General features: G+C 42.6%; 1 protein-coding gene across 2 annotated transcripts; it reads right to left on the bottom strand.

Annotated features, from left to right (window-relative positions):
• Nucleotides 1-720: 720 nt before the first annotated feature.
• LOC309516588 (small acidic protein) lies at nt 721-6,385 on the bottom strand. 2 transcript variants are annotated; one of them, XM_082195350.1, is made up of 5 exons: nt 6,161-6,385; nt 4,275-4,377; nt 3,245-3,305; nt 2,467-2,576; nt 721-1,269 (listed from the first exon to the last, which is right to left on the bottom strand). In XM_082195350.1, coding segments are annotated over exons 1-5 (492 nt in total). In that variant the 5' UTR covers nt 6,163-6,385; the 3' UTR covers nt 721-1,053. The 2 variants fall into 2 exon arrangements, with proteins under 2 accessions (XP_082051476.1, XP_082051475.1); XM_082195349.1 differs by having other exon boundaries at nt 4,275-4,358; nt 6,161-6,383.
• Nucleotides 6,386-13,844: the final 7,459 nt, after the last annotated feature.

Here is a 13,844-nt window from a genome sequence, read left to right as displayed (position 1 = left end):
TAGATACAGTGGTACCTCGGGTTACATACGCTTCAGGTTACAGACTCTGCTAACCCAGCAATAGTACCTCGGGTTAAGAACTTTACCTCAGGATGAGAACAAAAATAGTGTGGCGCGGCAGCAGCGGGAGGCCCCCTTAGCTAAAGTAGTGCTTCAGGTTAAGAACAGTTTCAGGTTAAGAACGGACCTCCGGAATGAATTAAGTACTTAACCCGAGGTACCACTGAGAACATAGTTCTTAGTTAATGTACTTAAGAGAAAATTGAGGCAGGTTGTTTGTACTGGAGTACTGAAACTTTTCACATTCAGGTACCTACTCTCCTTTCAACCCACTCTGTTAAAGTCTCCTTAACCTTTTCAGGGTTTCTGCCAGTGAAACTTTAAAGATCAATAACGTATACACAGATACAACACAGTTAACTTACAAATGTGTGTGATAAGGTTACTCCCCTCACTGAACATTTTGTCTGTTAATTCCTTATCCAAACTTCCTTTGGCTAATCAGTTTCTCTCTCATACATGCATATCTTTCACACACATGCACAGCTCTGATATTAGAAGTCCACCACAGTAAAAGCCAGGGCTGGGCACATCCTAAAATGCTGTTCCCTTTTGGGATGCCAGCAAGAGAAAGGAGCTCCAATTCTCACTTTTTAATAATTATATTCAAAACCCAAACTGTGCTGCTTTAAAAAATAAACCACACTTAAAGACATCAAGTATCATTTCGATAAATCATTTTAACAAGCTTAAGAAAGGTTTGATAGCCATCATGGAATAGGAAGGGGGACAGAAGAATAATGTAAAAGGGGATCGAGAACTAACTTGCACCCTCCCCACAACCAGCCCAATTTTATTTTCATACTTTACAAAACAAAATGGATACAGTCATGCTGATAAAAATAGTTTCATGGCGATGGAAAAGCAAACACTATTCTCTCTCTAAAAGGGCCTTATTCAAACCATAATAGAAAGGTCTGTGCTGTGAGCAGTCCAATACTTTGCACTGTAACCATAAGGCTTACTTTGCTTAAAGGCAGATTTGATCTGTAGTTATGTACCACTGGATTTAACAAACATCATTTTATAGTTGCTTTTTGAATTTTTCTTAGCTTGAGGATCTTCAGCATCGCTGTGCTTTTCAGTAGATTCCGCAGCCTCTTCTGCAGCCTCTTCTGGCTCAGACTCAGAATCACTTTCCGAGTCCTCTGAGCTTTCTGGCTCCAGAGAGTCTCTTGAATCCTCTGGATCTCCCTTGTCTTCTTCAAACTAAAAGAAAAATTCAGATTACAGAAAATGCAAAAACCTCCCGTCCCTTTTTTAAAAAGTCATACTGAAAAATTGATGTTTCAACATAACAAAGCCCATGTACAAAACCCATGTAAAAGCATCTTAATGAGCTTTGCATCTTGGCCGAGTCCTGGAATACCTTACAGGCCTTTCCCACCTGGCCTGGGAGGCGTGGGCCACAAAAGCTGAGGCTGCTGAACAGCATTTCTATTCATGTTGTAAGCCGCCTTGAGCAGGGTTCAAACTATGGAAAGGCAGCATACAAATAAAATGATGGATGTATCATTAAGGAAACAAAGCAGCCATGTTGAGGCCCCTTCATATAGCGAAATTCTGAAGTACGCTGCCGCGCAATATACATGCACTCAGAATCCCATGTAAGCAGGTAAAGGGTTACAGCCTCGTTTCACCAGAGATAAGCCCCTAGCCATGCAAAATCCGGCATTTGCTCTAAGCTAGGGATGGCCAACTTCTGCATTTTGGAAGCCACCAGACTTAACACAGAATGCTTTGTTGCGCAACCGAACTAAATAGTGATCAATCAAGCTTCACGATGAAGTTATGGAATAGGCAAGAGCGCCAGAGCAAAGGGGGAAATGTGCATTTTGGCATGGCGAAGGCATTACAAACAAAACCCAAAGAAAGTGTGGCAAAATGTTGAAAACCATTCCCTCCTGCCTTGCAAGTAAAACTTTGGGCAAAACCTTTTACCACAAGAAGGTAAGAATTTGGCACAGCTCCAAAGGTCAAATAAAGTAGTTTTGTGGGCTTGATTTGAGTTAGCCATCCCTGCTCTAAGCTGTATCTTCTTATGAATTCAAGGCAGAAGCAGGGAATGCTGTGGTGATGCTAAATTATAATGCCTCGTCGTAAATGTGGGAAAACCTCCAGCCCTCTGGACCTCCAAGAACTCCTACAATTCCAGTGGGCAAAGTTTACAGACTGCAGCAGCTGACTACACTGACCCATTGGCAAAAATACAGCAGTTGTAAAGTGTGGCCTGAGTTCAGCAGACAGTGGCCTAAGGAATGGATAGGCTTGTGTATGTGACAGTTTGGCATACTTAAGCAGCATCCACTGTACAAAAGTGTGCTTCTGTTGTGTTGTCTGTAGGAAGTGTTTGGCTTCTAAAGAAACACAACTTCTTGAATCACTATTTCAAGTTAAAATGATTACCTCACTGAAGCCGAGTCCACAATGCCGCCGGTTCCTTCCTGACATGGTGCTATCCATGCTTTGCTGGAACTGAGTTTCTAGCTCATCATTCATCTTCTTGTCTTCTTCCCCTATATGTTCATACACGTTGGTTACCATCCAGTCAAACTAACAAACAAACATCTAATTACAACACAAAAGCAGGAGCGTAAGGCCTTTTAGAGTCAGAATACTTCATGCAAATCACCATGCCTTGCTAGTGCTTCATTGTAGACATGTGCTAAAACAAAGGGACAGAACAGCTTCAAAAGCCTTGAAAGCAATTGTCCCAGGGAAAACGTTGCTCCCACCAATGGCAGAAGATGCGTAATCCCGACTGAAAATTACTAATGAAATCTCAAGTGAGCCAAAACAGCACAGCTAATTAATTTAATCCATGAAGCTTATTTGATGGCAAGACAAAAACATTATCCAGAAGCAGGAGCTCCAGACATGTGTTGGTAAAGCATGATTTGTTCATGGCATGCCTGTGTCCAGTAAGTAAGAGACAATGTATGCCTTAGGCCAATGGGTCACACATTGTGGGGTGCTCCTGCTCTCATTCAGCTTGCCACAGAGCCAGTGTGGTTTTAGTGGCCTGAGAGATGGTTTTGAGTTCAAATCCTTGCTTTATGAAGCTTACTGGGTAGCCTTGAGAAAGCTGCTATTCAGCCAAAAAAAAAAAGGGGGGGACTTCCTGAAAAACAGCCACACTTCATTAAAAGATACATAAACTTACTTCCACTTAATTTAGACTGACCTGTTCTAAAATGAGAAGTTGATCTGTGGTCTCCAATAACAAGGCGGCCAGTATGCTCTTTCTAAAAGAAAATAAAAGCTATTATTTGAGAACAACTGCTGTCTCTTGAAGCAAATCACAACAATGAGTTCTGCAGCACTTTGTAAGTTTTCATGCTCCACGGGTCACCTTGCCATAGACATTATTTGTAAGTATCATAAAATTATTGTGCCAGCTTTCAGAGAGTTACATTCTGTTAATGCCCAGCATTAACTTCGTCATATTTTTAAAATCAGCTTTTTGTTTGTTTAATATCAATGTTCTAGCATGCACATTTCATATGTCCGAACTGATAAAATGAAACAACCAGATGCTGAAAGTAATTATGGTGGAAATAAAGAATAAAAGCAAAAATAAAAATAATCAGAGATTCAAATATGGAAGTCCAACATAAAACCAGTTTCATACTATATGAGAAGTATCATAAAACACATTTTTCTTCTTGATGACATTAGCTTCCATTCTATCTTCTATGAAGCACTTGGACGTTTGCTGTGAAACTGCTGCATCAGCCTACCTCCACAGAGCCCAGTGACCTAATAACATAATGAGCTCTACACTCTCTCCATATTGTCTCAAGCATCTTACTTGAAAAACTATTAAGCTGTAACCTTGACTGGCTGCTGCATTAAGATTTATTCTGTTCATCCTTCAGAGTATCAGTTAACAATCATACTAGCAAAATATTTGTTCCCCTATGCTCACTGAAACATAGTAACTTGCTTGTTTAAACAATAATAAAATTCAACAGCATTATTCCCAATACATGAGAGTGCCACAGCTCTACTATTTTTTTCCTTTCAGAGAGCAGCCGTAGATAATGCATGCCTTACAATAACATCAAGATGAACGGATTGCCACCCCTTGTATGCTTATCAAAATCAGTGAAGTAAACCAAGCATGATCAGTGAAAGAATAAGTTTAGAAGGTTCTTCTATACAAGTTTCCTCTGTGGTTCAATGAACTGCTAAGATGGAAGATAAAGCCTCACCTTTGCAGCACCCATAAGTCTCAAGAACTTTTGCTTTCTTTCTTCATTACCCAGGTCTGCTGCCTCCCAGCTGCTAGATCCAAGCTGCAAGACAGAAGGTGGCCTGTGGTCACGTTAAAAAGAAAGATAAGTCGATTGCATGCATACATTTTCAATTACTTTATCATATATTCTGAACAGCTTTTGTTTTAAGGGTACAGCCATGATCATTCAAGTTCAGAGTCACACACTGTTAATGGGGATCGTTTAACCCCAATCAGCAAAGCTACTACCCACATGGCAACAGCTTTTTGAAGGCACCTATTAATAGCTAGTAGCAAACTACAGTCCTAGAAGCAGGTTGTGGAGGCTGTGGAAATGACCAGCTCCTTTCAAGGGAAGTGGAAAATTTATAGCTGCGTTTAAACCATGGCCAAAATATGAAAGCTGCTGGTGTCATATCCACTGTGAAGCTGCTGAAACACAGTTGAAAAGGGTAACAATTGTGGCAGTCCTCCAAAAGACATTCCAAGCCTGGGGATGCAAGCTTTTTGAGAGGGTCTACAAAAGTAATAATCGGTAATATATATATTATGTTGCATTGAATTTGACTGTCCTGCTTTTATCCTATCATTAATCAAGTCCTCCATGATGAACTCAGAAATAAAGGCAGCTATTTGGCTAATAGAAGTGCCTTGCAGGTGGTATCCCAATAAATCCCATGTCCCCTTTCATGACTGCAGATACATTTGTTGTGAATTTTATTAAGCTATTTAACTCCCTGTAGGCTTTAGATATCAAGACTTTTTTGTACTCCCATCACTTCCCACACAAGTGGCTTGGATGATTATAATATAAAGCATTGTCCTTGCTTTCAACTCTCTTTTAGGCATTTGGGAACTTTCCGTTTACACAGGTTTATGTTATATAGGTAATGTTTTATAGCATTTGTGAGCATACAATGTTGTATTTTGTTCTCCCCATGGAACCTTGCTAACTCAATCAGGGACATTCAAAGTTGTTTCACAGATGATTTAGTTAGGTCTCATTTCACCACCACACCTTGGCCATGTTTATGTGGATGGAAGGTTAGCATTCCAATCATTCCTCCATTTCCTACCTAACATCATTCTTAGTGGTCAGGTACACATTTTACTTTATTTTGGTTGCTCTACACACTTCTGAGCAGTAGCTGGGACAGGATCCACAACTGATGTACACAAACACAGAGAACAAACCAAGGGACCTTAGGGTCGCTTTGATCTTACAGGTGCCCTTTAAAAAGTACGGTTGGCACACCTTTGTGTGCAATAAAGTTCTCCAGCTATTTCCCCTAGATCGCTTGACATTAAATATCTGGTTAAATATTCACACGTGAATAACACACACAGGCCCGAAGCACGCCTCCTCCCCCCCTCCAGACGAGGCTGCTACACGTGTTACAGCTTTTCTGCATGCCCAAACCAGGGCCTAAACTTCTATTAAAGCGCGCCTTTCGCCTGGGGGTTGCTTAGGACATGCCTTTCCCCAAAAACTAAGGCGGGGGACCACAATATGTACAATCCCAACATGGAGAAAGGGGGGACGGGGCTTGCGGGAACAAGGGCCACCGAGCAGGCCAGTCACAGTGTCCCTTCTCTCTGCCAAGCCGCGAGGAGAACTTCCCCGCACTTGGGGCACAGGAGACGTCGCCGCGTGGCAAAATGCGCGGCGAAAGGGGCCACAGCTGAACGAAAAGACCCTGACCTCCCGGCCCACTTTGCAACTCTCTTCGAGGCAAGGAGCGAGCAAGGGCCCCGCAGATGAGCGGCGGGACAGGAAGAAGCCCCTTCCCCCTCCCCCCCCCTCGCCGCCTCCCCTCCCCCCGCTTCCCAACCCCGCTTCCTCCCCCAGCCGCCCTTATTCACATCGGGGGAGGCCGCTCGCTTCACTCCGTGGCCGCGCTCAGGCTGGGACTCCCTGGCGGCGCTCATCTTGCAGCCGCCCCGATCAGCAGCCCGCCCCGAGGGCCACTTCCCGGCCCTGCTCGCTCGCAGCCCGAGCTTCGGCGGCCCCAATCGCGGCTTCCTATTCCTCCGCCTCCGCCTCCTCGCAGGGCTTCCCACGGCGCAAGCGCGCGAGGCAGAGAAAGAACTCCCGCTTAGGTCAGGCGGCGGGTCTTTCTTTCTCCCTCCCCGTCTGTCTCCCCCCCCCTTTCCCTCTCAACCTTTCCCTTCTTGGGAGTTGTAGTTTTTATCCTGCTAACCACTTGCTGCTATGCTATGGGAACTCTTGGAAAGGGAGGAACTCCAAATCCCACAAGCCTCTGCGACATAGCTGCGCGCTTTCTCCGTCTCTCTCTTTCTCGCTCGCTCGCTCCTCCCCTCGCTGATGATTGGCTGTCGGCGAGATGGGCGGGGAAAGGAAACAATTTGATTGGTGGTTGGTCGCGCCTGTAGATTCTGTGTTTCCCCCCCTCATTCATGCTTCCTCCGGTGTTAAGGATGTTTCCTTTTGCATTTTGCTCTCCTTCTCTCTCCCTCCCCATCAAAAAAAAGGGTAGTTTACTGAACACGGATTCAACTGATAACATTTTCCTCTGCCACAAATTTTATGGGTTAGGCTAGGATTCCCTATTGAGAAAATATAAGGCAGCAGTCCTGTGCACATTTACCTTTGTTAGTAAGCGCCATTGAACACAGTGGGGGTTACTTTTGAGTAAACATGCAGAGGCTTCCACGGAACATTATCTCAAAATCAGTCCTAAACGCTTGATGTGGCAGTAAATCCCGTTAATTTCCGTGGCATATTTTGAAACGGCATGGATTGATTTTTGTGTGGTCCAGTCTCAATTTTGTGCAAAAGTAATAAGGACTGCCTGTTGCTGAAATAATAGCTGTAAAAGGTTCTGGGGTGAGCCCAGGACCAGAATACAGCATGGCCCAGGAGGTGCGGCTTGCTGCTGGGAAGTGGGAAGGACTTGCTTCTTATTTAAAGTATTAATACTGTACAGTATTCCGCCTTTTCCAAAAAGTTCAAGGTGACTAATAAAATTAGGGGAGGGTACAAATACAGTGAAAATAACAAGAAAAGTTAGAAATATAGTAACATTCTGAAAACAGGAAAAGAACTAGCAGATAAAACAAAAGCAGCAAGTAAATAATAAATAATAATAACATTTTATTTATATCCCACCCTCCCCAGCCGAAGCCGGGCTCAGAGCGGCTAACAACAGTAAAATCAAACAGGCTACAATTAAGCCACTAAAACGATTCAGAAATTCACTTTGTAAACTCTTATCTTTCTCAGAGCTGTCTTTGAAAAAGAAATCAAGTAGTCAGACTTAATATCACTTTCAATAATTGGTATGGAACCCGTAGCCCTCCATCAGCCCCAGCCAGCATGGCCAAAGGTCAGAGATGTGCAGCAACATGCCACAGGTTTCTCACGCTGTCCCATCTGAGTGAACACTGAAGGAAGGAGAAAGTTTATATACATTGTTGGAGCAGATAAAAAGTCTCAATTTTTTCCGCTGTAGCTCAGGCAGTAATGGCATACCATCAGTGTAGCTTACGGAATTGTAGTTATTACCAAGCAATCATATCAATTCTGTCAATCGCAGTAGGAAAGCATTTTAACTCAAAATGCAACAGAATGTGGATTGTTACATTTTAGATTTATTTTCAAGCCAGAGTACCTCTAGAGTGATGACTCTCTATAGCCTTGAGCTTAAACAAATATGGTGCATATGCTGTGACACTTTGGTTATGGCTTATAATTTCTGAGCATTTGTTTGTGTATGTCAGACTCTGCCCATATATGAGTGGACATTGCAGCAAAGCTGGGGCCCAAATCCCCAAATCCAAAATAAGCTGGTGGAAATGGAGTTGCTCTGCAAGTCCATTGTGGGGCAGCTTATTTTTTTTTGGGGGGGCAGCTTATTTTATTATTATTTTTGTGTGTGAACACACACACACACCACTTTGTGCCACAACACTTGTCCCATACCTGATGAATAAAATAATACCCAAGTGTCCATTCCTGCACATGTGTGATGAATATGTAAATTTTGGAAGAGACATGTTTTCTCTAAAAATATGTACATGGCCCGCCCTACCATGAAAGTGAGGCAGCTGCCTCAGGTGACATGCTGAGCATGGGAAGCAGCAAAAAGAGAATAGACGTGTGTGTGATTTCAGGTGTGGTAGAGTACTCCATTGCCACTGCTTAAAATTCAGCTGCCAGTATGGTTAGTTTCTGTACAGTACTTGGAATTAGGGAGTGGTCACATCTTGTCCTACACCTCAGGCAACAAAATGTCTTGGGGACCTTTCAGTAGGCCTGCACCAAGGAACTGTGATTGGTCTCAGGTCCTTAATTTTTGTCAACTGTGCTTTGCATCTTCCTATCACTCTCAATGGTGATGTCAAAGATGCCAAATTATGCAGGAAAGAACACTAGTGTGTAAATGCTGGTGTAAAGTGTGAATTGGCCTTGCCTAAGGGCAAGACTAGACATGTTGTGGGAGATTCCTGAACAATAACTTCTGTGGGATGCTGTGTGTTATATTTCATGCTCTTTATTCAGCTCATAGTGGTGAGGAGGAATGGAAGTTCCCCCACAATATCTGCTTTATGTACATTATTTACACAATGGGCTGCACGTGATTGGCTAATTCCGGGATTCTCCTATAAGCCAATCAGGTTGTGGATTCACTTCCATCTGGAGCTGGATTGGGTGGCTCCTGCGGACCAATCATACTGCTGCATTCTGAATCCTATTGTTCTAGAACCAACCAGACTGCATATAAAACTTACTAACTGCAGCTGTGAAAAGAGGAGTTAACCCTTCCCTTCATTCCCTTGCTTACAGGTGTGCTAATATGCTCTCCCTAGAAGATTGCCAATACCAGGGGGCCAGCACAGCCCCTCCAGAGAGAGCCAACATGCAGCACAGTTACTCCCCAGTGAGCCAGTGTGGTGTAGTGGTTAAGAGTCACGTAATCTGGGAAACCGGGTTCGCTTCCCCGCTCCTCCACATGCAGCTGCTGGGTGACCTTGGGCCAGTCACACTTCCTGAAGTCTCTCAGCCCCACTCACCTCACAGAGTGTTTGTTGTGGGGGAGGAAGGGAAAGGAGATTGTTAGCTGCTTTGGGACTCCTTAAAGGGAGTGAAAGGCGGGATATCAAATCCAAACTCTTCTTCTTCTTCTTCTTCCCCTGTCATTTGTCATAAACCTTCCCTGAGTGTAACCAGCATTCCAGCTGAGGAAAGTCCTTTTTGCATCCAGGCTGGAGAGAGCTCACCCTTCAGTCTAGGTAAGCTGCCTTAAAGCAGAGCCTGCTTCAGTTTTCCTGTATCTAATAATGTTAAAAACTTGAGAATTTTCTGCAGTTTATTTTATTAGAAGCTTTTGTTCTCGGAATTTGGAGTTGAGGGAAAGGAGCCTGCGCATATGCTCAAACACACTCATTTCTTGATTGTTACTTCGGTACTCCAGATGTTGGCCGAGCCCTGATAAGCTCTGGCTCATATTCCTTCGCTAGAGTACTTGAGAGATTGAAAGCCATTTCAAAATTTTCTCCTATGCTATTTTAAATAGAAATAGAGATGGGCCCCTACATTTTCACTACTGTACTGAAAGAAAAATCAAAATGGTGGCCTTGGTCTAGAGTTCACTGACTGACTGCAGTATTTGTGTACTCCTTTTCAAACATAGCGGTTCCCAAAGCAATTAACAGTAATAGTAATAGATTTATAAGAGGATGGTATTTCCCATATGGTTTTAAACACAAGCTTTTATTTATTTATCACATTACATATATAATAAAAACCATACAGAAATTTTAAATCAGTGTTGCAGACAGATATTTTATTAATTGCCTGTGTATGTTTGCCATCATAAAAAAAAGAAGGCATGTAGCAATTAAAACAATAGGTACCTTCAGTTAGAAATTGAAAGCAGGAAAATGGTGCCTCAGTCCCACCCCATTATCAACTGCTTGTTGTTGGAGATTACATTGCTTCATGGGAAGGATAGCCCTGAGCAGAGAAATTTGGAGACTACCGCTCTCTGTTTAATCATATAAGCGATAAATGGATATTATATAACAAGGACCTTCTTATTTCAGCAGGCATATTAAGATAGTTTTATGCTTTTAGGATGAATTTTAATTGTTCTAATTCTGTGCATGCTTTTGTTAAAAAACTCACATGCTTAGATTTCCTGAATATTGAATGGTATTCGAATATCTGAAATAAATAAATCTGGCTTGAAATAATACATTGTACCTTTTTAATTGTGTTATGCTACACATATTAGTGACGTGGCAGTAATGAAGAAAGATTCACTTCACTGCAAATGCCACTGAAATGAGGAGGATGCAAATAGGAATTTAGCTGAACATCCACCGTGAGGTGATAACACTAGTTCTGGTTTCGGCCTAGTTTAAATATCCTAGATTGGACTTTAAGGACTATTGCCTACTTCCTCTTAAGCCTGCCTTGGCATTAAAATCAGCTTTGGGGTCCCTGTTCCAAGTGCCATCCCACAATAGTCTGATGAACAAGAAATGGGTTTTCTGTGGTAATGCCATAGCCTTGGAATACTCTCTCGGTTGAGATCTGCGAGGGGCCCTCTTTGAGCGTTTTACTCCATAAACAGGAGCCTTTTATTTTAGTGGGCTTTTTTACTGTCTGATGTTAATGTGATTTTATTATGTTGCTGTATTATCTGGTTTATATTATTTAGTGCTGTGATTATTGTTTATTTGCTGTAAGTCACTGAGCGTGTCAATGGAAGAGCAGAATAGAAAAAAATATTGTTACTGTATTGCTATTATCACTTGTAATAGTCAGTGAGACTGACCATGTGAAAGTTCCCACCTGTTCTTACTTTTGTTTTATTATGAAACAAAAAGAGTGTGTACCATAAAGAGCACCAGTCTGAGGAAAACTGCCTTGGCTGTTAACATTTAAAGGTCCTTTTAAGGCTCAAGAACATAAAGAATAGACATATTCTCATTCTGAAATGGCTTTCATACTTTTGAAACCATTATAAAAACCTTTCTTTAAAATGCTCCCCCATTTTTACAAAACGGTTTTGAACACATCAGTGTGAAGACTGCTGCTTTCACAAATCTTGATTTCTGTGCTAGCCAAACTACTTTTTATTAACAGAGGAAATAAGAAAGGATTGCTATTTTGCTTTCATTTATACTGTACTGGGGAATGGCAGGAATAAAAAAGTTAGGAAAGATTTCTCTTTGCAAAGTGGAGTTCACAGCCCTTATGAAAATGGTTGAACATCTCATGCTTCTTTTTTCTGCTGCTTCTTTCTTTACATGCCCACACTGGGCTGGTTCACACATGCATGTTCAACACTTGATGGCTACAGCATCAAGTAATCACTTGCACATGTGAGCAAACCAACATACAGTGGTACCTCAGCTTATGAACTTAATCCATTCCGGAAGTCGGTTCTTAAACCGAAATCATTCTTAATTTCCCTTATGAGGCATCCTGCCGCTGGTGCCCTTCCACTGTTCGGCTTCCATTCTTAAACTGAGGTAAAGTTCTCAAACCGGGAAACTACTTCCAGTTTTGCGGAGTTCATAAACTGAATAGTTTGTAAACAGGGCTGTTCTTAAACCGAGGTACCACTGTAGATCAAATATCACAGAGAAAGCTTCCATATGATTTGGTCTCACAATGCTTTTCAAAGGAATCACTTCAAGGATCCAACTGTTGGTCTTCAAAGCCCTGGTTCACAGGTGAACATTCAACAGTTGATGACTACAGCATTCAGTGATGGAACCATCTCATTGTCTGTATAAGTCAAATCCTGGTTCTGTGCCTCCTATAAATCATGGGGAGGGGGGGAATTAATTATTGACTTTTTTTGCATCCTTGATAGCCTGACCCATATATTACTTCACTTCTGTATATTTTATTCTCAGTGTACACAGTTTTGTGTGTACAAAACTGTGTGTACAGTTCTATGATGTCAACCTGTTTTTGACAACGTTGGCAATATGTTCGGGGTTGCCAACCTTTTGGGGCCCATTGGGAATTTTGGGAGAGTGCTATGGGCATCACCCTATGCAGCTGCTTCTCTCTGCGCTCCCCTAAGCTAGTCTCTCCCCATCCCCACAACAGACAGAAAAAGGGAAAGTGCACACACACATCATTTGTTTTCCCAAATGGCCTAGATAAAAGTCAGATCCAGCTGACAGATCCTCTTGAAAATGTATGATTTTACATGGGATCCACCCCCACTATCAAATTAAACCATACAATGGCAGATTGCACAGCACCACAAAAACATTGATCCAAGCCACAGATTCTCATGGATTTTCATGATTTTGACACAAAATTACAACAGAATTACAACAAAACCACCAACAAACCACAGAACAGATCTGTGGACACAGAGGTGACCTACGATTTGATGGTGGTTTTGAGATGATAATTTGTAAAAAGATTTGAGAGTCCACAAGGATCTATGCCTTGGATCCATGTCTTTATGTTATGACAGTGCTAGAAAGCACTGGGTCTATTATTTTTTTAAGGTTCAGGTAATTGAGACAATGTGATCTGTATTTTGACTTGTGATTTGATTATACTATTGCAAGAGGATCTGTTTAGATCAGCGCTCTCCAGACTTTGGGTGACACACTTTTTAGACATGCATCATTTCGCAACACAGTATTTCAGTTTTTCTAGCAAAGTGGCGATTAAACTAACCCCTTTCCACCCCCTGGAGAAGTGTGGGGAGCATTCGCGAGACACACCTATACACTGCAGCTGGCACACTAATGTGTCGCAACACACAGTTTGGAATACTCTGGTTTAGATGGATTGAATGTGTTTTCAGGCATGTGTACCTTTTCTTTCTCTCCCTCCCCCCATGACTCCTAGGATACCTTTCTTTCTCTCACCTGGCTGCTATGTTTTCCTCCCCACAAGCTTCCCAGATTTCTTCCTTTGTGCTCCTGCCCTCTTTATTCACTCCACTTTCTGTTCATCTACTCGGGTGTTCATTTCACCCTTGGAAACACTCCACCCACTGCCTCTTTCACCTTTAAGTGCTTTGTGGCAGATGGTGGGGTGGGAATTACCACCTCATGACCAAGAGGACAGTGAGCTGAAGGGAGGCCTTGGGTGCTTTTTGGGCACCAGGGGAATTCCTCAAGAGTAGCACTGTACGCACAGGCACTGTTGGTGCCCTCAGCTGTAACTGTTCTAAAATCCAGTACAACTAGCGGAACTCCTTGTGAACCTCACAATGTGAGATTTACACTCCAAAGCAGAAGGGCCTCAAGCCAGATGACAATGTTAAGAGTGGTCATTTCTCGGCGAGGTTTTCAATGGCAAGTCCTTGCCACCCTTTTCTAATGAAGCATGAATCCAGTTTGGCAGGAGATGCCATTTTTCTTGCAGGGAAGTCATTTGCTGCATTTTCTCAGGGTTTTGAGTTAAGCATATATTTGGCACCTGTGCTCTGTAACTGGTGTAGTGCCACATGAGAAGGCACAGTGCCACTCTGGACAGATGGGGTGAGGTGCTGGCATGCCAGGGAGCCTAGTATAGGCACCGAGGGGGTCGGATTTC

This window comes from Podarcis vaucheri, assembly GCF_965113315.1.
Source record: "Podarcis vaucheri genome assembly, chromosome: 1".
Classification (NCBI taxonomy): Eukaryota; Metazoa; Chordata; class Lepidosauria; order Squamata; family Lacertidae; genus Podarcis; species Podarcis vaucheri.
The sequence above is the reverse complement of the archived record's forward strand: the minus strand, read 5'-3'. Positions and strand labels throughout refer to the sequence as shown.